Source organism: Sorex fumeus, unplaced genomic scaffold (assembly GCF_029834395.1).
Source record: "Sorex fumeus unplaced genomic scaffold, SorFum_2.1 ptg000098l, whole genome shotgun sequence".
Taxonomy (NCBI): Eukaryota; Metazoa; Chordata; class Mammalia; order Eulipotyphla; family Soricidae; genus Sorex; species Sorex fumeus.
Window position 1 is genome coordinate 44,976,372 of NW_026606155.1, and position 24,780 is coordinate 45,001,151.

A 24,780-nucleotide genomic window follows, 5' to 3' on the forward strand; every position below is an offset into this window, starting at 1 on the left:
GTAACAATAAGTCTCACGATTGGAGACGTTACTGGGCCTGCTCGAGCAAATTGAACAACGGGAGGACCGTGACCGTGATATGATTGTTCACTAATAGTATGAAACTGTTGTAAATTGCTCACAAATTTGACTTAAAAATGACATTAATGGTGGTAGGTATGGTGTTGAGACAGTGTATGTGAATGTATCATTAACAGTGTTGAAAATCTTGAAACCTCAGTTAAGGGAAAGAAATATTAAGGGGGAATACAACATAGTTCACTTTAGAGCCTGAGGAGTGATCATCTACATTTTGTTTTCAGTGAAACCTACTTAGATAAAGCCCATATGGGAAGTCATTTCTTATTTTTACCCATGATCTAATTCTTCTTGGTTCTCCCAGAATGCTCCAGATCTATGTCCTGTGACATAGAACATGGCATTTAGTGGTGTTTTGGATTATTGACTCAGTATGTCCCTTTTGGCTAAGGGTGACTACCTATAGGGAGATTATCATCAACTCTGGGAATTGTCAGAGTTCCCAAGAACCCCCGAGAGCCTGAGAAGAGAGTGACTGTATATTTGAGGTGGTCTCTCTTCATAGACTTTTATTTTATTTTGTTGTGGGAAGCCACATCCAGCTGTGTTCAGGATTTATGTCTAGCTCTGCACTTAGGGATCACTCTTGGTGGGCTTGGAAGAGCTGGTGTGATGCCATGGATTGAACCAGACTTGGATGCATGCAAAGCAAGGCAAGCTCCCTACCCACTGTCCTACTACTCACCTCGCTTCACAGACTTCCTGTAGGTGATCAGAACTAAGAGGCGAGTTTTCATTTCTATGGAGTTTCACATCTTATTGTACTTTCACCTTTCAATCTCTAAGATTGTTTGTCATCTTGCTGTTAATCATGCAAGACCTCAGGCTCCCGAATAGAGAGAGCTACAATGATATCACTATAGTGACTATGAGCAGAAGTGTCCCAGGTGTAAGTTCCATCTTTTTCACATGTGTTTATATTATTTATGTCATGCATCATACAAGAATTGTGTGTATATGAAATTGGAATGGGAAATCCTGCCACTAGGCCACATGACCTTCTGCTGCTCTTCCCTCAAAATCTGTAGTGTCGCCAGAATTGTCTTCATAAATATGCAACTTCTGATGACCACAAATGTGGAGGTGGCCCCTAGAGTTGTGCCATGTTGGGCTTTAAGTGGGATGAGGCGGACAGTGACTGGTGGAGCTCGGAAGGGCTGTGGATGAATCTGCCCTCCAGATGGCAGGTTATATGTGAACCTCACAGCTGTGTAGGCTGAGACCCTCATTTGGATGAGCCCACCAGGAGAGCCCACAGAAGGGATGTTTTATGGCTTCACTGTGTGCTCTCCTTTCAATAGACTGCAATAAACCTTTAACCTTTGCTCCAAAGCAGCCCCAAATTAGTGTAATGAAGCAGCAAAGTGCTTGAGAGGCTTTCCTTAGACTCGATGCCACCTCCTGACATTTGGCTCTCCGGGCTGGACTCTGGCGTCTGCACCTGAGAGTATCTCACCTCTCGAGATGGCAGAGAGTTGTCTCTCTCCCATGTTCCCTGCTTTGTTCCTGAGCAGCCCTGCTGTTGTCTGTCTTTGGCTCTTCTCTCCCTGGTCCCTTCAGGGAGCATCTGCCACTCAGATGCTAAGCCATGACTCCGCCACCACATGCTCTCTGGTTTGTCAGCAAAAGACAGAGAGAGAGAGAAGGCTCAAGGGGGTGGGAGATAGCACTGGGGTCAGATTGCCTGCTTTGCCCATACCTGTCCCCAGATTAGTCTCCCCCGAGCCCTGCCAGGAGGGATCTCTGAGCACGGAGCCAGGAGTAAGTCCTGAGCACCACCAGAAGTGGCCCCCAAACCAAACCCAAAAAAACCTGAAAGAAAGGAAGAAGAAGGCTCAGGACTCAAATCCCTCCTTCCCCTGGAGAAAAATGACTGTATCCATTCAGTGTTTCTTAACCTTTTCCCAACTGTCAGCCCCCTGCTGACTTTGCTTCCTTTCTGTGGTCTTCCCTCTCCTACAAGGGTGGCCCCCAAGTCTCATGCCATGCGCCCCCTCCATTTATGGGATATCCTGGGAACCCATGGCCCTTGGTTGAGAAATGCGACCTGAAGTCACAGACCTTATCACTGTGGGATTAGAGAGAGAAGCAGCATGAGAAGTGAAGAGGGACATGGATTCTTTGAAGTTTCAGATAGTGACAGCAGGAGAGTGACTTCAGGAGACTTGGTTAAGGATATTAGCCTTGGATGGATGAGCAGAGGACAGACCCAGTCAATGCAGCTTGGCCGAAAAGAGTCTGACAAGTGGCCAGAGGCAGAAAGGAGTTAAGAGCTGGTTTCACCTGATTATTACTGGCAGGGCTGCCTGTCCTCAGCAGTATTTTGCTATTTGGTAGTAAGTTCTTCCTTCGTTGTAAGGGGCCGTGCTTGGGGATCTTTGTATTGCCTTTTGAAATCAGTGGACCTGCTAGACATTAAGAGAAGAATACTTTTAATCAATGAGAGAGAGAGACTTTAGAAGACTTTTTGCACAAAGCTATTGAAACTGGATGAGGTTGTGAATTATATTTTGTAGCATCAAAAATTTTTATACCCTACATACACAGCGGGTAGGGCGTTCGCCTTACAAGCGGCCAATATGGCCGAACCGAGTTCGATTCCTCCGCTCCTCTCGGAGAGCCCGGCAAGCTACCGAGAGTATTCGATATGCCAGACACAGTAACAACAAAGTCTCCAATGGAGACGTTACTGGGCCCGCTCGAGCAAATCGACGATCAACGGGAGGGCCTTTACCTTTAATCAGTACCAGATGCTCTACCAGGCTATAATGTTCAAAAAAACTAGAATGGTATGGTAGAAGGAAGTTACCAAATACTGTCTCTGTTTCTCCCCTTAGGTGACCTTATATTTTATTACCTCAGTGATCCTTTGTTACCTGGGATAAAAGTGGTTGTGCTAGAAATTATATATACCTGATGGCTTCAAGATTTAGTTGTGCTCTCTCCTAATATGATTGCTGTGCACATTTTCAGGGTAGTTTCTTTACTTTTAAATTAGTGGGTATGGATTGTTTTCAGCATCTTCTTATTTTGATATGTATGATTCTAAGACTTGAAGGAAAATTTTTCCCTAAAAAGGAATAACAGCAATACAATGAACAACAACAAAAAACCTCCCGAAATTCAAACAAAGCAGAAAAATGGATTGGTCATATAGGGAATCCTTTATAAATTTAGTATTGCCAGTAACCTAACTTTCACATGTCTACACGTACAACACTATTTTTTAAAAAGTCCTTTTTTGGATTCAGAGAGGAGCTAACAACTTAATTACTCGTTATGCATTCCACACGCTACAGCTTTGGATTATAGGATGTTTGTAATGGAAATGGCTTCTCTGGCTCTAAGCTCCACGGCATCAGCATGCTGTCTGGATCCACTCTCCAGAGATTTGGGCCTCATTTGATGCATCTTGCATTAGATTTCTGTTCTCTAGTAAATGTTAGCAAAATGCAGAAAGCCCCTTGATTCCCTGATATGGTTAATATTAAATATCTTCTCTTTGTTTCATCTGGTTGGTAAGGAAAACCTTTTAGTTTTGGGATTGCCAGATCATTATAAAAATAAGATTAAGCCTGGTTATGGGTGCAAATTATTTTTTCCAATAACAAATATTTGTTATGAAAGTCTTCTCAGACAGATAATTCTAGTATTTAGGTTATTTAGTAAATATCCCTAAAATCCCAAATGATTGATTGTCTTATATTCTGTCAGTGAACTTTATAATGGAATAAAAACATAAGTCATATTTTCTTGCACACAAATATAACAAAATTTATTAAATAAAGTTATATTTTATAAATTAGTCTATTTGTTTAGTGTTTTATTTATTTGTAGTCCAGAATAACTTTTTGGATTTTTAAAGCAAGCAATTTAGTCCACTATGATACTAACCCTACTTTTACATTAACAAATAGGTCTTATTAAAAAATGACTAAGCATAATATATGTAAAGAAAGATTATATATTCTGCTTAGCTTTTCTATGATCTTTGAAGCTGAGTTTTCACTAAATGGTACATCATAGAACCATGGAGCAGATGTTATAACCACATGTTATAATCTAGGCCTTCCTACTGAGGAGATTGACATGAACAAGGAAGATACTTTGAGATTCTTATTTTTTATGAAAAAGAACTATAAATAAAAGGATAAAAATCTTAAATTTCAATAAAAATTACATTTATAAAACAATACTTTGAATGTCACCATTGAAATCAAGCAGGTAATATCTCTCTACTCTGTTTTTTCTCCAGAGGAATAAAATGGAATCCATAGACTCAGAGCATATGAAATATCTGGGCTACAGCCAAAATTATTCAACAAAGGAAGAATTAGGACAGTATGACCCATTCTTAACAAAAAGGAATATCAATGTAGGCCAGCCCTGATCTGGGCCATATATTGAATTGAGCCAAATAATAATAATAATCAAGCATCTATTATATAACTACATTCTGTGATGGAATGGGAAAATGCTAAAACTAAATGAATATAAACTAATCTCAGCAAATGAAATCAACTTTAAGAGAACCAAATATAACTTTAGAACTGAAAAACAATACTTGAAATTTAAAATTCTCTAAACAGAATGGACGTTTTAAAAAAAAGGCAAGATTCAGTATCACTGTATCACTGTCATCCCATTGTTCATTGATTTACTTGAGCAAGCACCAGTAACATCTCCATTTGTTCCAGCCCAGAGATTTTAGTAGCCTTTCCTTACTCATCTTTCCCAATGCTGCCATATTGGAGGCTCTTTCAGGGTCAGGGGAATGAGACCTGTTATTGTTACTGTTTTTGACATATCAAATAAGTCACGGGTAGCTTGCTAGGCTCTGCTGTAGATTCAGTAAGCATATAAACTTGAAACGAGACCTATGGGCACTGGTGGAGGGATGGGTATTTGATCATTGTATGACCGAAACTCAGGCACAAAGATTTGTAAATCTACAACTGTACCTCATGGTGCTTCACTAATAAAAAAAAAAAAAAAAAAAAAAGAAACGAGACCTAATTAACCTGATTATTGCTCTCCTTCTTTCCCTATTTTTGTCTCATAGGTAGCTTACTACTTCCAAGTAGTTTCTTTTCTATAAATGTTTCTTGGAAGGCTGGTTTAATAGTGATGGATTTCTTTGAGTGTTGTCTGAAAAGCTCTTTATTTCTTTTCAAATTTGACAATGATAACTTGGATGGGTAGAATATTCTTGGCTGGAATTCTTTTCCTTTCAGCCCTTCATATGTACATCATGCCATACCTTCTGGCCTATAGAATTTCTGTGGAAAAAATCTGCTGATAATTTTGTAAGAGTCCTCTTTATATGACTCTTTTTCTTTTGTAGCTTTAGAATTGTCTATCTTTAATTTTTTCTATTTTAATTATATTGTCTATTAGTGTACATCTCTTTGGGTTTATTTTGTTTGAAACACTTTGAACTACTTTCTCGTCTTGGGAAAGTTCGGCTATTATTTCTTCAATGAAGAATTCTGTCCCTTTTTCTGTCTCCTCCTTCTGAAATCCCTGTAATGCAGTACGAAACTCTTGTTGCTGTTTGATATAAGTCTTAATTGATTTTCAAAAAATCTTCCTTCTTTTGATGGTATTTTATTTATTTTCTTGCTTTTTGTTTGCCTTGCCTTGCAAGCGGCCAACATGGCCGACCCAAGTTCGATTCCTCCGCCCCTCTCGGAGAGCCCGGCAAGCTACCGAGAGTATCTCGCCCTCACGGCAAAGCCTGGCAAGCTCAATATGCCAAACACAGTAACAACAAGTCTCACGGTGGAGATGTTACTGGGCCCCCTCGAGCAAATAGATGAATAACGGGAGGACTGTGACCGTGACCGTGACCTTTTTGTTTAGTTGTGATACTTGCCAGGGGCCATACATTGTGGTGCAGTAATATCACTGAGAGTTGTACACTTCACTTGTACTCTCACACACTTTTTTTTTTAAGTTAAAATATCTTATTTTTATTTTTTTTTACAGTTGTAGATTTACAATTTTTTGTGCTTTGGTTTCAATTATACAATGATCAGATACCCATCCCTCCACCAGTGCCCATTTTCCACCACCATGGATAATATCCCTCCCACCCCCATCCCCCATCCCGCCTGTCTCTGTGGCAGGGCAATCCCCTGTGTTCTCTCTCTCCTTTTGTGTGTTGCTCTCACACACTTTTTAATTGTGCTCTCACACACCTTCATGGCAGTGCTCACATGCTTATGGTTCTGAGTGACAAATACTTTAGTTGCAGTACCAGGATGTACTTTGTTGCAGTGTGCCAGAGATCACGTATTTTATATGGTGTTAGGTATCACAAACAGCAGTGACATCAGGACTGCACTTTGCATGTTGGGCTGTGCCCAGGATCAAACTGACAACCTCACATTTGAAAGAGAAGCACAGTGCTCATTTTGGCAGCACATATACTAAAATTGGAACAATACAGAGAAGATTAGCATGGCCTCTGTGCAAGGATGACACGCAAATTCGTGAAGCATTTCATATTTTTTTTGATCATTGTATAATTGAAAGAGAAGCACAGCACAAAATAAAAAAGAAAAGAAAAAAAAGGAGTCTCAGACTTTGTGTCCTTTAGTTTCTATTTGGATTTTTCCTTCATTTTATTTTGTTTGATGTTCTCTTTCATGGATATACTCATTTTAGTGAGCATTATCAAGACTTTAAAGTCTTCTTTTGGGAACTTACATAGCTCTGTTGCACTTGGAATCCTTTCCTGGCTACGTCTCCATCCCTCTTTGTCAGGAAATTCATCCATCTCTCCATTCTAACTGGTGCTCCCCAAAGTCTGGGCATTGGCCAGAGGCATGCATTTATGCCATCCTGAGTGGGAACTAGGGGTTTGAGAGTACCTGTTTGTCTTGTCATGGCAATAACTGGGGCTCAAGGTCACCAGAGCCATAAACACCAGGCTGCTAAGGATTTATATACATGGGCAGTAGCTGACAGATTTGTCCCATGGTGGGTCCATGAGGAGGCTGGAACTGAGGTACAGAATGCGCTTTGTAGTATAGGGAGAGAGTGAGCTCTCCAGGTTGGCAGGGAGCCAGCTAGGGAGCACAGCAGGCACTGAGGACCCCTGCAGTTGACTATGTGGTGGGAAGGCTGGGGGCAGGGGTGGAGGGGCGAGGGGGTGGAGGGGTAGACCAGGGGCTGGGGGAGTGTGCTTTATTTGTGTAGAAGTGTGGCTGGTCAGGTGTGGGCTGCCAAGGGCCTGTCTCTGGTGGTGGTTCTCCACCCCTAACTAGCTCTGTTTCCGTGGTGGGTGGAGCCTGCCCAGACTCTTGCTATGGAGGAGGATTTGTGAAAGCTTTGAGGATGTCTTGGAAAGGGCTGGTGCACCCAGAAGCAGAGGTGACAGCAGGGCTCACCAATGACCTCCCAGGGAGACAAGGGAGAATGAATAATGTGCGAAAACTTACCGTGTCTTTTCAAAATATTCCCTTGCTGGGGATTCCTGAGCAGTGGAGCAGTCAGCTATACCAGAATCCCACTCTTGGCCCCTGACTTGCCCTGCTTGTTGCCTGAGCCTTGCTCCCCAGGGACACCCTTCAGCAGAGCTGTCAGGATTGCCCATAGCACCAGGATTTGATCCAGGGCCTTGCAATTGCTGGCCATGTACTTTAAGCCATTGAGCCATTTTTTTTCTGGTACTCTTTGTGTTCTTTTTCTAAGTTTTAAATGTTGTGCCCTTTCTCTGGGACTTTCTTCTTCTCTTCTCACCTCTGTCTTCTTCCCACCATGCTAACTCTTCTCACCCTCCTCGTCTCTCCTTAATGGTGCCCCGCTCTGCTCTGCCTGTCTCCTGTTGCCCTCCACCTTCTCCTTTGACCCCCAGGTCTCTGCCTGTCAGTTGCCCCCCTATACACCAAACATCTTTTTGTGCCTCTTGGTCTCAATCTATTTTTGTTCTCTTTTCTCTTTCCATCTTCCTCCATCACTCTGTTTCTTTCTCTGTGTATGTGTATACACACAAACACATATATATGCATACATACATATATATGTGAAGAATTATGAAAGAAGAAAAAGCTTTACAGCATTATCTGTTCTCCCCTGCCCCCCGCCCCGCACTCCCTGCCTCCCCAGGAGGTTATCAGCACATCAGCAACACACATACATGTACTCACAATCCTCCCCGTGTCTCTCCTTGGATTTTTTTTAATGTTAAATTCAGCATAGCATTCTTTTTTTATTTTTAATGAGTCACTATGAGATACACAGTTACAAAGCTGTTCATGATCAGGTTTGGTATTCTCTCTTTCTCTCTCTTTCTCTCTCTTCCTCCCCCCTCCCCCCACTTTGTGGCAATATTGGATTGATTTCCTGAGTACCGAAGCAGTGAGAGGTGGAGATGAGTGACAGGTGCTTCCTGTTTGTTGCATAACTGCCTTTTTCAAGGAGACCCTGAGACATGCACATGTTGTACCCTTTCTTATGTGGATTTCAGAAGTCCTGGAAATGGATGGAATGGTAGTATGGAGAGCCTGAAACTGTTCGGAGAAGTTGGGGTCTCTGGGAGTGATCTCCCAGGCCAGCTGAACAGGTCAGGGGTGGGAGTGGGGATGGGGGGGAGTGGAAAATTGAACCTGTGGTGAAATTGGAAATTGTGAAATAGCATCACTCCTTTAATCTACTGTGTATGTCCTGTGGATGGTGTCTTAGCCCAAGTCCTAAGTTGGAATTTTTGCCAAGAAGGTAGTTAGTGTTCAGGCCTTTGGATAGCTGTTTCTATTAGCTTGTGAGTCATCCTCTTTGCTTTGCTGTGGATGAACATTGGTGGTGTTGTACTCGCTGGCTTAGTGGATCTGGAAGGGACTGGGGTGGGTGAGTTCATTCAGCCAATTCCCACTGACTCCTGCAACTCCAGTTTTCCACTTCCCCACCCCCACCCCTGGCCTGGGACGTCACTCCCACTTTCTCCAAACAATCTTGCCTCTGACTTAACTCAGAATGGTTACTCCCACTGTCATTATATTTCAAATTTCTTCCTAGTATAAAACCTCCTTCTGCTAATAAGTTGTATACTTGAAGTATGGTTCATTCTGAGCTCTGATGGCTTCTCTTTTTGGGACAGATGAGATATGGAATAAACCATGTGGTGTCTGCACATCTAGATTATATTTGATTTTTAAGGTTGGGAAGAAAAATTTCCCCCTCTTTTGAATCCCCCTATTTTCTGGATACTATTAGTTACTTCTGTCTTAACTTCTGTAGTATTAGGGAACTGAATCATAGAGCCTCTGTTGAACCCTATTTACCAGGTGTGTGGAGTGAAACCTGGACTGTATAATCAAGGCCAGCCATGTTTCTGTGATTTCTGCATCTTCTAAAAGCCATCCAAGGATGGGGTCCTGAACTCTCTCCAGCTTGATCTGCTTTCCTTCAAAGTCCACTGTAACTTTGGAATGGTGATGGCGAATAAGGGATGTGGAAAATGAGGAAAGCAGAGAAAGTGATTCGAAATTTAGCTATCCTGGTAGAATCATAAATCTCACTTTGAGGGGCTAAAACTCTTAAAGACACAGTCATAATTGTTTATACTTGATTCACTGGAATTTTGCATCCTTCCTTGTAGCTTATGATGCAGGCAGCTACATACATGTATCTCAAAGGAAGGCAGATACAGATCATTTCATTCATAATAAAGTAGGTGGCCCTTGTTATCGGGCATTAGTTGTTCCAGAATGACAGGAAATGTTTCTGAAGCATATGTTACATCTGGATGTACTCATAAAGAAAAGAAGCTCTTCCTCAGAGCTGTAGCTCTGTAAGTCTTCACTTAGTCTGGTAAAGAAGAGTAAATATTCTTTAATTCAGGTGTGAGGGCATCCTAAAATCTCTACCAAGGCATCCCATTGGTGGACTACTGCTGTTGACTTCCTGAGTTCTGGTTAAGATTGTAAGGAAAATCCTAAGATTCTCAGGCTTGACACAATGATGACTGAACATGTTAATCATTGTTGGCCGAGACTGTTCTTTCTGGGCCTTATCACTTTTCCTTCTTTCTTCCCTTATTTTGTAAGTATAATGAGCCCACTGCTCTAAATATGAGAGCAATAGCTGTGTATTTAGGTTTAAAATGCAACTCTTTTTAATTGATAATGATTACTCTGGTTCTTTATTGGGTAAATGGATGGTTTGGGAAACTCATTATGAGAAAATTTCAATATGCCCTGCTTCCTTAGTTGTGCTAATTTCTGTATTCCAAAAATACACATTTTGGCAGATCTCTTTGGAATCTAACTTGGTAATATAATTTTTACAATTTGCCCAATGTTGGTTATTATGAAAGAATAGTCAATTTAAAGTAGATTTATTATGATAAAATAGAATAGTAGAAAGTAGAAAGTTAATAGGCAATGCAGAAATATATCCAAAAGTAAATAAACCCAAAATAAATAGGGTCCCTAACATTCATAATATGTTACTTGCATGGCTTAAAAAAGAGTTGTACCTTATGTGGCATATTCAGTGGCCAATAACCAGAGAAAACTTTTAATACAAGTGGATTTGGGACTCAGTCACAGTAGGTTCTGGTGGTGGTGTTGTGAGATGTTTGCTTTGTTCCTCTGTATTTTTTCCTTTGCAGAAGTGCAGGCTGTGTGAAGATCTTCCAACCCCAGATGTTGTTTATACCCTTGGCAGAGCCCTTGTTTCATTTGCTGACATTATAAGGTTTTCCTTTTATCTTTCCCAAGTCCTCCTCCTCACTAATAGTGTATCTTATTGTCTGTCACTAAAGTTGAAGTCTAATAAATTAAGGATGGTTCTGCATTGCCTCTTATCTGACTAGCATCTGTGGGTGTCAGCTGCCACCAAGGAGCTCGGGTGTCTGGGCCGCTCCTCAACACTTACAAGCTGACACACTGTCTTCTGATAAAAGGTACTTTCAAATATGCATGTGATGTTCAGTATACATTTTGTATGTCTAAAACACTTCCTGTAAGAGAATCATAGGATCTAATAAAACGTCTTGGCTGGAACTTTGAAAAGGCTGTATATAAATATCGCTGGAATGATAGAGCAGACATAAATACTTCACTCTGAGCTTTGCTGAGCATGTTCCGAATGTTTCTGGTCACATTTGTGAAATCTAAGCTTATCCCAGAAGAAGGGCCTGGGACCCAGGGCAAAAGCAGGCAGAATTAATTAAAGGGTTCACTGGCCTAGTAGGGAAATGATAAATTAATGGCAGACCCCCTATGTAGATTTATTTCTTACCTATTCAACCACTCTTATTTTGATATTTTTACATACCTCACCTAAAACCCTACATGTTTGGTCCTGGGAGATAGCTCAAAGGGCTTGAGTACATGTTTGTCATGTGGAGACTTCAGGTTTAATACTTGGTACACACGGTCTCCTTAGGACTCTGGGTGTAGTTGGTTGGTCCTCAGAAGCACTGGGCCTGAGCAGCATCTCATTGTCAGGACAGAGACCTGAACCATCCAGCCTGCACAGAGCCACTGGAAAGGACCCTCTGAACACTCTTGGGAGCATGCCCCCCCTGTTATCCTGCATGTCAGACAGACCTTGACTAGACTGCCACATTCAGACAGAGCACATAGTCTCTGTCATCTCCACAGAGACAGTTTTCATGAATGCCAGAGCCAAAATCAAAACATTGCAGGTTTGGTTTTGTTTGTGGTTTAGGGGCCACACCTGGTGGTGCTCAGGGGCTGTCTGTATTTGGGGGTTGCTCCTGGTGGTATTCAGGGGACCACGCAATTCTGGGGACTTACTCCTGCATGCAAAGCATGTACTTAGCCTATTGTGCTATCTCTCCAGCCCAGGGGGTTTTGGGTTATTTTTTTGTGTGTGTATTTTTAATAAAATATTTTTTTTTCTTTTTGGGTTATCCCCAGCGATGCTCAGGGGTTACTCCTGGCTTTGCACCCAGAAATTACTCCTGGCAGGGCTTGGGGGACCATATGGGATGCTGGGAATCGAACCCAGGTCAGCCGTGTGCAAGGCAAATGCCCTACCTGCTGTACTATCACTCCAGCCCCAGGAATATTTTATTCTCTTAATTCTTTGCAGCGTGCTATGGTATCTGTAGCTAAGATGACATTTGCATGAGTGAAGTATTTATTTTCCTGCTAGAACGCTCCATAACGTAGAAAAAGGCTAGTGTGTAGTAGTGGTGCTGGTGATGGTGGCTGGTGGTGTGAAAGCAGTGGTGGTGGGCTGTCAAATGTGAGAAGGTGTCTGAGTGCCCACTTTCTTCTGGAAAGTCAGGAGACAGCTCTCCCTTTGGCCTAGTAGTCCTTTTTTATGGAGAACTATCAGACATCAGTTTTCTTAATGGAGTTCTGCACTTGTGGTTTTATTCCACAGCTTTTCATTTCATAATGAGATCTTGATGGCAGGGTTTCATAGAAGCCATGAGCTGTCATTAATTGATTAGGATCCACTGTGTCAGTGCCTTTGTTCTGTCATCCAGCTTGTCTGCTGGATCAGAAAGTGGGGTGGTTAACAAAGGAGCCAGTGAGGGATGTGTTTCAGACTAATTGGTTGCAATACTCACTCTCCAGTGCTGATGCGATGTTCATTTTATCACCATGTTTCAAGAGTTCCTCACCAGCATAGCTCTTTGTTAGTATAATCCCTCCCTGTCCCCTTCCCTTTCTCTGCAGAAAACCAGCTTAAGAAACAGAAGCACAAATAGGACCCTTTGCATTGCCCTGAACTTAACTTCTATACTTTAAAGTCAAACCCCTTGTGGTATCTCTCCAATCAGAGGCAGTTAGACGTGGGTGCTGTGACTCATCCAGAATTAGAAGCTGCTCTGCCTCTGACCCAGTGGGTCACGGACGCCCACATCCACCACAGCTGCCGTACGGTGGTTTATTCCAGGGCTAATATAAGCTGCTGTGTCCCACGGCGGTGACTGTCAGTGCCGGACTGAGATTGTCATGTAATGTGGCCTCAATTCTTGTCTCCTTACTCAGACTGTTCCCTGGAAGCTCAGCCCAAATATGTCCGAGGTGGGAAGCGTTACGGCCGTAGGTCTTTACCTGAGTTTCAAGAGTCCGTGGACGAGTTTGCTGAGGTGACAGTCATTGAGCCACTCGATGAAGAAGCGCAGCCTTCGCACATCCCCGCCGGTGACCACAGTGAGGTAGGACTGGGCAAACACATCCCTCGGGACCAGAGATGCAGCTGCCAGGATACCCTGTCGCTAGGGGCACGCTGGAGAGCAGGGCATCTCCTTGCTGCCAGCTCCTCTCTCACATCTATACCTTCAGGCTGTAGACAGTGAATTCTTGTCTTGCTTGAATGTTTTCATTTCCATTCCAGAGTTTGGCAAGTGGAACACTTATGTGCTTGTTTTATGTCTATACAGATTTAAATTTGAGTGCATTATCCAGTTATTTTTCTATTTTCTGCAGCCTACAACTGCTAGTATTTCTTGGGAATATCTCTCTCCTACTCAGACTGTCTTTTTAGTTATATGAAAAGCCAACCAAGGCCTAGGGAGGTAAACTCAAAGGGCTGGAGTACATGTTGTACCTACTGGAGGCCTGGGTTTGGGTGGTCCCCCAGGTGTGGCCCCAAAACCACAAAATCACAATAGTATAATAATAAAATTTTACAGTTAACCAAGCACCCCTCTGTGCCCCGTCCCCACCTCTCACCCACAACAACTAACAAAGTGATAGTACAGCAGGTAGGGCTCTTGTTTGCACATGGCTGTCTTGGATTCAATCTCCTGCACCACATATGGTTCCCCAAGCCCCACCAGAAGTGATCCCTGAGCACAGAACCAGGAATTAACCCTGAGGACCGCTGGGTATGGCCCCCAAACAAAACAAAACAAAACAAAACAAGGAACCTATAAACTAGAATCCCAAACAGGTAGGAAGTAGAAGTTTTGAGGAAAGCATTTTGAAAGCCAGGATCTTATCTTCTGTGGTGGGACAAAGCAGTTCTACTGCACAGTCACTGTGAGGTCTGCGTGGTGGCCCTTCCCCACCAGGCTTCATGCCTCTCCCCACTTCAGAAGATTTGCCTGCCTCCAACCCCCACTCTTCATTTCACTTTGCCATAACATGACCATAAAGAGGAACTTATAACATTTTCCTTACTCTTTATGGCTCATTTACCAGCACTCCATTTATAGAACATGACTGAAAAGGCCATGCTGAGCCAGTGCTGAATATATCTTCCAGATCCCACCTCAGATGGGGATCATTTCTCTGAGTAACAACATGAAATGAAAAAGAGACAACACGTGTCACCTTTCTTAAAACTGTGGGTTGGTCAAAGGGGGGGACATGGCATGTGGGCAGACGTGTGAGAGTTTCTGTCATTCATGTTCAACTTATTGAAACCTCTAAAACACTTGCACCTACAAATCCCCAGCATGGAAACTCCCTGGACTGTTTAGAACTCCCCCAAACACAAAGGGGAGGGGAGGGATGCAAGTACTCACTGTAAGTCCTGCAGTTCAGAAGTGCATCTGCTGAGCAGGAGGAGTTTGCATTGCTTTCTGAGAGCACGCCACGCCTGTCCGAATACCAGAAGGGAAGAAGCATTAGCAGGAGTGTAAGCGAGGAGAAAGGAAGCCAAGCAGCATGATGCTAGAGAGAGAAAAACCACAGAAATGGTCGCAGTGAGGTATGGGTGAGAAGTGACAGCTGAACACAGGAAACACAGCCCAGAATGAATGTCCCAGCTCCGGGCCCAGCAGCCCTACTGAGCTTGTGTGCCATCATCATTCCAGTTAGGCTGCCAAAGCTTTCTTGGGTCCCTCCGAGGGTTCAGTGAGGCCCCCTTCCTGAGTGAAAGACACATACTCACAGGCACGGCATTCTTAACATATAGTTTCAAAGCGGCAGCTACTATTTCTGCTTTAGTTATTGCGGTGCTCCTGACATTTGTCTCCTAATGGGAGGGCATCAGCCTTTATAAAGACTGTTTCATTGTCCCTATAATATGGTGTGTATTTAAGACTATTTGTCTGTTATCTCCTTTTCTCCCACTGTTTTCAGTACCTGAGGCATTATTGCTATTTGGTGCAATAATGTGTGTGTGTGTGTGTGTGTGTGTGTGTATTGCGGGGGGGGGGGAGGTCCTCCCAGCTATTCTTTGCCAATCATACTAGTGGGTTGAGTGCAGAGGCCCAAGGATGTGATGTGGCTTTTTTTTTTTTTTTGGATTTTGGGTCACACCCAGCAATGCTCAGGGGTTACTCCTGGCGGGCCCTGAGATTCTGGGATTCCCCCAGGCCACCACTGTAGTACATGGGGTCTCCGGGGCTATACCCAGTGGTGCTTGGGGACTATGTGGTGCCAAGAAATGAACCTGGGTTGGCCCCATGCAAGACCTTAAACCTCTTCATCTCTTTCCAGCCCAATTAGTTATATTTTTATGAGTGTTTTTTCTAGTTACTATGTGGGAGTCCCCAGAAAGTTCCTGGGCAGAGTCAACTTAGTTGCTGGCAACCTGTTCGGTTAATCCTGTTTCAGCCAAGATGCTGACTTCCAGTGAGATTTGCTGCTTGAGAAGCAAAACTTCTTTCATGACTGTATAAAGACCTGAGTATGGGCAAATTCTTGCTTTTTTTGAAACCTTGAAGGACTGTATTAGTAGACTCATGCTTCCCCTGTCTCCAGCTCCCCTAATTCCTCCAGAAACCACTGAAAGTGTGACCTTTTGACGCGCTCCCCAGAAGAAAGCCTTTGTGTTGGCACCCACACTCAATAGAATGGCCCAGAGAAACGTGTTTCTCCTGGTCTATTCTCTGTTCCTCCTGATTCCACTTCTAGAGCTTGTTCTGTCCCACCCCCAGAAGTTTACAGGAGCACCAGAGGACACCTTTCATGCTCTTTTCCTTTGAGGGGGCTGTCTCTCAAGCAGCGCTGGTGTATGGTACCCCAACACCACCTCTGGTGATACTTGGTCAGCTGGGCCAGATAGTTCAGTGCTGGAGTCGGACACTGGGAGGCGAGGCGCTGCTGGGACGCAGTGCTCTGGAGCTACCAGGACTCCTCCCAGTGCTCTTTGGGTGCCCATGCAGTGCCAGGGATGAAAATTGGGGCCTTATGTAGGCCAAGCACATGCTCCAGCCCCCTGAGCTACCTTCCTTACCCCCTTGAGCTTTTTCTTTCTTTGCTGACATTGGACTTAAACCAGAGTTCCTGTAATGCATCCTTACCTGAAATGGGTGTTTTGTAAGTAAAATTGAGCCTGTCAGTTTCCTCCCCTGATGACTCTGAGTGTCCCCTTTTCCTTAATAGGGCCTGTCCTGGCTTTGAGCACACACTGTGGTTGTGAGTCCCTGTCTGTTTCTGCTGTGATGGGGACAGCCTGTGACAGGGTTTCCTAGAGGTACCACCCTGTTGCATATGGCAGTGACAGCCAGTGCTCCTGCTTCCTGGCTGGCTTCCCGAGTGGACTCTGGTTCAAACTTGTTAGCTCCAGCAGCTTAGCCTTGTTCCCGACGTGCTTATCCCTGCTACAGAAACTGTAAACATCACCAGAGTGGTCCCCAAGTGGGCACTGTGGGTTCTACTGATCCTCTCTCTTATCTCTCTGGACTGTAGTCTGCTTTTGTCTCCACTTTGATTGCCTGAGGCCCTTGTGTCTCCCACCCTTGGGTTAAAAACTTATTCCTTGGGTGTATTTGTCTTTTGAGGGCTCCTACTTCAGCTCAGTGCCATTTGGCAGTATTGGAGGAAGCAGGATGGAGAAACGTTCAGGTTGTCCAGGTCCCATCCTGGTCCCTCCAATAGTGCTTGCTGGCACTGAGTTTCCTTTGACACCTGTGAGGGAAGGTGGCTCCCTAACTTCCTTTCAAGAGCTTTCTCCTGTTTTCAGACCTGCTCCTAAAGGAACTCTGGACAGATTTTTATTGACTGTTTTTCTTTGTGTGTATTGGGTGGAGTGTTGGGGGGACCCTCAGGAGGCAGTGCTAAGAATTGCCCAGCCAGCAATTCTCAGCCAACCAGGGCCAGTGGCTCAGTTCACGGGCCTGAGGGTGTTTGGGCCTGGACCACCCCAGCCAAGTTAGAGGCCTCCACAGCTACACTCAGTGATGCATGCTGGGACCTGGTGCTGGCACTTGAACCTAGGTCAACAGCCTAGCATGCACCCAAACCACTGTACTATCTCTTGACCCAACTTTGGAGATTTTTCACGAGGACAAAAGAACATAACTGGTTGTTAGAGTTAAGTGGAAGAGAAATCTGTTGCTTACCCACAGAGACTAATTTTAGCTCTAAGATAAAGGAGATTATTATTTCCTTTTATCTGAGGACAGGATAGACAGGCAGTGGAATGATGTCATGAGCACCTATGAACACTGATCTCTGGGTGGCTCTCTCCCATCCAGGAATTCATTCCTGAGCAGCCACCAGAAGCAATAAAATAATACACCCTACATCATCCCTGTTTTCTCCAAGGGTTAGTCCATAGTAAGGTGCAGGGTAGGTTCTGCATACTGAAATTCATTGCTGGGCTCTAGAACCAAGTGAGTGGTTCACCCATTTTCTCTGCATTCTTATGCACGAGAATTTCTCCTGTGTGTTTAATCTGGAGTGTAGGTTTTTCTCTGTAGTTTTCCTTGCCCCGGCCTTACCCTACCTCCCCCTCCCTCAAGAAAACACTCCTACGTGCTCGCGTGAGAGGGATGCCGTCTCAGAGATTGCTTCTCAGCAACTCCACTTACTTTGTTTATTGTTGTTGTTGGTTTAGGGGCCTCACTAGCGCTGCTTAGGGCTTACACCTGGCTCACCACAAATTCTAAGCTTGTGTGAAGCTTCATGCTTTATTGGTGACTTTGGACCTCCTCTCACACCCCTTCATGGCGTGCCCGGTGGTGTATTGTCTCAGGTGAGGACACCGTGTGGGACTGTGATAACAAAGCTCACCGCCCTCCGAGCATGTGAATGTATGCTTTGTTAGGTGTTTCCCCTTGTGTCCAACATTTTTTTTTGGGGGGGAGGTCACACCTGGCGATGCACAGGGATTACTCCTGGCTCTGCACTCAGGAATTACTACCAGCAGTGCTGGGGAGACCATATAGGATAACGAGGATTGAATCTGGGTTGGAGCATGCAAGGCAAACGCCCTCCCGGCTGTATTACCACTACTCCAGCCCCAACACATCACTTAAATTGTAACTGTCATGGTCCTCTTATCTTTCATCCCAGTTTTATGCCTGCAGTTTGCTCTTTAGTGCTGAAACAGTCAGTGTGTGGCCTGGCTATGCCATGCCTCCGCTACCAAGTTTGATTTGTAAGGCCACCCAGCCATTCTGTAGAAAAAAATCGATTGTACTCTTGCTAAATTTTCAATTCTAAAAGGTGTAGTTATGAATCTCATGGAAACCAATGCTGTAACAGACAAGATGTGCTAATTCACAGAAAGTGAGAGGCCAGGTCCCCCATGAGGCTAAAATGTGCATTTACCTTTCAATTTAGTGTTTATCTGGCAAATAGCCCCGTTGGGAGACTGACCTCTCAACTCAGATGATATTGAAAGGAAAATGGGATTTTTCTTTGTTCATGGGAATCTTTTCACTGAATGCTCCTCAACTGGACACTTGATTCTGCATGAATCCAGACTGACAAAAGGTACATTCTTGATTCTGACTGAAGGTGTGATTAACGAGAAGGTTCTGTTTGTTGGTTTTGCGTTATTCATTAAGAAACGAGAGTTTTGAGTGTCAAATGAGTAGTGCCCTCTTTTATATATCTATATATGATGGCTACTGAGCTGACCTTGAATTTTATGCAGGTGCGTTGGGGTAGGGGGAGGACAAAGCTCATTCTCAATGCTAGCCTGTGTTTACTCAGACCTGGAAGGAAAGGTTGGACAATTAATACAATTGGGCCAGGGCCATTTTACTTTCTGCCCTCGTTGAAAACAGGGGAAAGCTTGTTAACTCTTTTCCTCTACAGGGAATAAATCAGGTCTCATAAGAGTCTTATCAAGAGCAAGAGGCTTTGAACAATTATTGCTTCAACTGTAGACAATGGTCCTGTAAGCTGAAACCCTTCGGTTTAGTGAGAACCCAAGAGAAAAATTGAAGCCAATTGTTAACTTCCCCCACAAATGCACAAGTAAACTGAGTCTTTGTGTTGGTGCTGAAGGAGAGAAGGGGGAGGAGGCTGGGCATGGTAGTGGTTTCAAAAGTTTAAAATGCAACAATTCCCAAACTGATTTACTACCCTTCATAAAATCAAACTTCAAGAAGTGTGAAGCTGACTTAGAGTCCCTTGTTCTGCATTTCATATATGCATAACTTTGCGGCTGAGCTTCATGAATGATTCATTTACATTGTATAGAGTAAATATTTAATTCCAGAGCACTGTCGCACTGTCTTCCCGTTGTTCATCGATTTTCTCTAGCAGGCCCAGTAACGGCTCCATTGTGAGACTTCTTGTTACTGTGTTTGGCATATCAGATACGTCACAGGTAGCTTGCTAGGCTTTGCTCTGCGGGTGAGATACTCTCGGTAGCTTGCTGGGCTCTCCGAGAGGGACAGAGGAATCGAACCCGGGTCGGCTGCATGCAAGGCAAATGCCCTGCCCACTGTGCTATCGCTCCAGCCCAATTCCAGAGCAAACTTCTTAATAACCAACAGAAGTTCTTCTAAGAGCTTTCACCATGGAAATGTACCTATTTTCTTATTGCTCCTATTTACATTTTTCACTCTAATCTTTGATAAAGTTAGATAAAGTTAACAGTTTCATTATCATTACTGTTTATTTCTGTCAGACCATATAAAGTCAACAGGGTGGTTTTTTTGTATTACTACTATCCCTGTTTCCTTTTATATTTCTTAAGTCGGATTAGATCATCTAACTCTTTCCCGGCTTGAAACAGTCGATCAAGGTGCATCAGATCCCTTGAAAGAGATGTGAAGAAACCCTTTCAAAGGGCATCTAATAAGATGTCTTTTGTTCTAGCTCAGATTTTAGGCTTTCAGGCTTTGCTCCTCTGATACATCTTCCTGACTTGAACCTAGCAGGAATTCTCTTGGCACTCCCACCTCCTTCCAGGTCAGTCAGAAATTTCTAACGTTTGTTTCTAGCTAGAAAATAACCAGAAGCCAGTAAGAAAAAAAAAAAGCAAGAAGTTAATTTTAATGATATTTAACTTTCCCCAACTATACCATTAAGTATTTGCCAGGTACAAAAGCACCATCTGTTTTCTGCCCAGAGAAGCTCAGATGAACGGAGCACCCTGAGCAGATGTATTATTATTATTATTATTATTATTATTATTATTATTATTATATCCCTTTCTTTTAAGGACTTTAAATCCTTAAATCCTTTCACAGAACTGAAATCAGTCCCCAACTTATAGAAGAGGCTTAAAGGCTCAAACTGTTTGAAATTCAGCATTTTTTCACACACATTGGCAGTCCTGATTGCTGTTGGCAATGTAGGAGGACTCATCTAAAATGTGTGTGCATTTAGAAATCATACACAACTAATTCCTGTTCTCCCCAGCACTCATTTATAGTTTTTAATTGCTTTTAAAGATAAAGGAACTGATTTGCATTCTCATCTTGGCAGCCCTGCAACTGAGCAATTTGTCCCTGGGTTCATAATAGAGAGCTGGGCTGTCAGGCCACCACTGCCAGCTTTGCTTTCAAAGGCAGGAAAGCGGGAAAAAAGCCCAAGTCCCAGGAAGCGACTTTGCAGAAGCCATAGCCAGCCCTGCTGGGTGCACGGAGCTTCTGGTACCTGGCCCATGGGTAGGCCTGATAAATATTTAAGACTTATAGTTAAATATGCCGTCAGTAATTTTTGTTTGTTTTGGTTTGGGGGCCATACTCAGCAGTGCTTGGGGTCACTCCCAGCTGTATTCGGGGAAGCCCTGTCCAACCCAGGCCTTTTGCATGCTATGCATGAACACAACCACTGAACTATTGCTCTACTTCTGTTCGTTTGCTTTTATATGTACCACTCTGGGTAACGCTTGGGCCCCAAAGTGCTGGGGGTGGGGGTCGTCTACAGGGCCACCCTCTCAGTCTGAAGTGGGTTAAGTGTGTTGGTCATACAGCATCACTCTGGCCTCACGGCCCTGCACATACTAAGCCATGAGCTTATTTCCCTGTCCCTAGGTGCTGTGCTTTTATGAATTTGAAAGTTTCAACAGTAAATATTCTCTTAAATGGATTTTTCTTTTAGGGAGTGTTCCATTCCTGTGAGGGGCCCCTATAGCTCCCTCTGCTTGGGGATCTTTTCTGTTCATGTAAAGTTGCTGCTGCTTCTTTCTGAGCTAGCCCAGCTTTTCCTTTTCAGAAATGGGGAGGGGGGGGTGGAAGCACCAAAACAAAACAGCTCAGCCACCTCTGCTGTGAAAGAATGGCATGGGTGTGCCTCCATAATCGTTTTAATTAGCCGTACATTCTGCAGGGCCCAGAGGTCTGTGCTGGAGCAGATGGTGGGTAGGGGCTGCTCCCAACCTGCCGGCTACAGATGCTGGCCTTGCTGCAGTGCCGGGAGCCAGGGATCCAAGAGGCTCGAGCCATCTGCTCCACAGTCCGGCAAAGCAGGTGTCCCTGCAAAGAAAGCATTCCTCAAAGCAGCATCGCCCATGCGGGGGATGCCTGGGTCCAGCTGTGGGACAGCCCGAAAGCTGCCCACAAAGGCCAGCCTGACACGGGCTGCCTTTGTCTGTCCAGGCAGTGGGGGCTGCTTTCTGTTGCAGCTGTTTGGGAACCAGGGCCCCGCTGACCCTTTCCCCCACTCTCCCCACAGTGGAGATGTAGGCCACTGTCTCCATATGGTAATGTGGGAGCACAGGGCAGCCCCTGCCTGCTGTGCTGGCCCAGGGGTCACTGTCCTCCGGGGCAGGGCTGCCAGGGAGCCTCTGTTCCAGAGATAAATGCAAAATGGATGGCTTCATCGCAACCAACTGTGCTCAAAGTGAATATCTCTACAGACTTTCTTCGAGGGTTTTTTATTTTTCCCCCCAAACTGGTCTGTCTGCTTTCCTCTGCTTTTGTCCTGATTCCTCCCAGGTAGGAGGAATCACAGCTGTGATAACTTATTTACTGACTAGACTGAAGCAGGCCCTTTTCCGGTGCTTGCTCACTTTCCCCTGAGGAAACTGAGGCACATAGGGTGTTAAGTCACTTACTTGAGGTTGTATAGCCAGCAAGTGCTAGGAAGGCTAAAACTGAACTTAGGGAGCTGACTCTAGACTCCAGCCCCTAGCCCCATCTTTGTTCTGGCTTCTAAAATTCCAGGCACATGTAACCCCGCTTTGCAGCCGAAGTAAGAGTACAAAAAAGGGGGAGCCAGGCTAACTCAGTCAGACCTCCACCCAGCCCTTGTACTCATATGCCACTATTTGTTTTGCCTCCAGATGTGGCAGTTGCCCCTAGAAGGTTCAGATATTTGTTACTTTCCGTCCTTTCTCCATTGAGAGTCTACATATGATTTCTAGGGAAAAAATTAAACACCCCCTCCCCCACTCAGTGGTGCTCTGTGCTTACTCCTGGCTCTGAGTTCGAGTCACTAATGGTGGTGCTCAGGGGACCATACATAGTGCCATGACTCGAACCCAGATTGGCCACGTGCAAGGCAGGTGCCCCCCCTGCTATACTTCAAGCCCAATTTCCCACTTTTTATACTGAAGAATTGTTGCAAATCAAACCTTTTGCCAATGGCAACTGGAAAAGTTCATACTCCTAGCCCCTAAAAAAACCTTTTTTATGCATTGGTTTGGAAACACATCCCAGCAGTTGTCACTCCCTCTCTCTCCCACTCTTCTAAAGCTCTCCCTAAAAACTCCCTCTCAGTGCTCACAGCCGGTCTGTGTGTTAGAGGCCGCATGCCAGGTCTTTGGGAGCAACATAAACCATCGGCAGTTACCCAGCCTGGTTCCAGAATGCTGCCTCCTTTATTGGTGTTTTTCCAGCAGCCCCATGATCTAACCTGCCTCCCCCTTCCCCCAATCTCCTAACCTGCCTTCCCTTCTCTCCCCGTGCTTTTTAATTGGAACTGCTGGCTCCAGGCAGTAAGAATGAAAATCAATGGGCTGTGAATGAATTGAATCTTAAATTTCAGTTTCATCACAGATATTCAGCCACCGTGTGCCTCCCTCATATTAAAGGAACAGCCCCTTGGTGGAGACTAGGGAGAAGCCTACCTGGATCAGGGCAGCACCAGCTCCAGTTGCACTCACCTTGGCGTGAGAACGGAGCCATTGGCATAAACTGGTTCTTTTTCAATCTGGGCTGCCCCCCACCAGGTCTGTTTTATCCTAGAAGGGGCTGTGGGAGGAAGGCTTGAAAAATGGTTATCCCTCGAAATTTTAAAACAAGTTACCTCCTCTCACTCCCTTAACTGTGCCTTAAGAGTTTGTGTGAAATGCTTTAAGTCACCAACCCTTTGGGTTCATGGGCTCTAGCCCCTGTTCTGTGGCCACGGGGTCCAGCCTTTCTTGGATGTTGGGGTCCCAGTCTTCAGAGGAGCACTGAGAGATGTGCCCCTGATTCTCCTATTCTCAGCTAGGTCCAGGGGCTGTGGCTCAGCACCTTCCCTGGGGATCTGCACCTGAGCTTCCCGCCAGCCTCTGGGGCTGACCGGGGTCAAGCGCAAGGACACTGAAGACTTCAAAGGGAATGAATTCACCCCACCCCACCCCACTCCCCATCAACAATCCCCCTCATGAGAATTTCAGAGCCCAGAGCCAAAGGAATAGCAAAGTTACTCCTATTTATGTTCTATTTATATTGGAGAAACAGTGTTCATAGGGGCGAAAATAAAAGCCTTCCATATTCCCTCTACCAAATGTATCTTTTTTTATTATCTCCATTTCCTTCCCGTCTTTGTCTAATTGTGTAACTAATTTTGCCAGCGGTAACGATTGTGTAGATAACATTTTTGTTATGGTCTTTCATTTAACATTTCATAAGCTGTTTTTCATGTTCCTCCTTGGTTTGATAATTATATTTTTAATGACTATGTTACTGTGTGTCATTATTCTTTATGTCCCTTTGTTGAATATTTAAATTGTTAATTTACTCTTACAAAAAAGTGCTGTAAGGTAGATGCATGTGGTTTTTTTTCTTTGATTTTATTACCCCATGAAATTATTGGTTGCAAGAATATAAAGGTTTTATGGCTTCTGATACATAAATCCATTTTCTTTACTAATATTTGTTTATATTGCTACTAGTATTAGATAGACAGGCCTATTTAAAATCCTAACCTTAATTATAATAAGAGTCAAGTCTTAAATACTCGGCTAATTTAATGGGAACAAAATGATTATTTGGTCTTAATTTAGACTTCTTTGATTGCTGTCAAGACAACACTTCTCCCTGTGTGTTTGTGTTGCTGCTTATGTAAATTGCTTCTGTGTACTTTGCATATGTGCTGGAGCCGTGGCATTTTCCTTCAGATCAATAAAAATAACTGATATCTCTCTGGGCATACCCAAATCAGTGCTTCTAGTTCAAATGTGCTTAGGAAAAACATTGCAAATATAAGTTCAAAATGTACTGCATAGACATATGTCCAATTAAAAATGGTAAGACTTGGGGACCAGGAAGAGAGCAAAAAAGGCTAGCGCTGAGAGTTAAGTAGAAATCATCTGCCTCACAGGCATTGGGAGGGGTGGGAGGGGGTATATTGGGGTTCTTGGGGGTGAAAAATAAGTACTGTTGAAGGTAAAGGTATTTGATCATTGTATGACCAAGTCTTA

At 44.1% G+C, this 24,780-nt stretch overlaps 1 protein-coding gene and 1 non-coding gene across 2 annotated transcripts in view; both read left to right on the plus strand.

Moving 5' to 3' along the window:
- The window catches only part of NIN (ninein), a 111,146-nt gene that overhangs the window by 24,486 nt on the left and 61,880 nt on the right, over positions 1-24,780 (plus strand). Inside the window, exon 5 of the mRNA XM_056133180.1 lies at positions 13,056-13,225. Within this exon, the coding sequence (XP_055989155.1) occupies positions 13,056-13,225 (170 nt within the window). The remainder of the gene's footprint in view (positions 1-13,055; positions 13,226-24,780) is intronic.
- Positions 6,486-6,592, plus strand: LOC130042139 (U6 spliceosomal RNA). Its single transcript, XR_008795114.1, has one exon. It is a non-coding gene; the product is annotated as a U6 spliceosomal RNA (small nuclear RNA).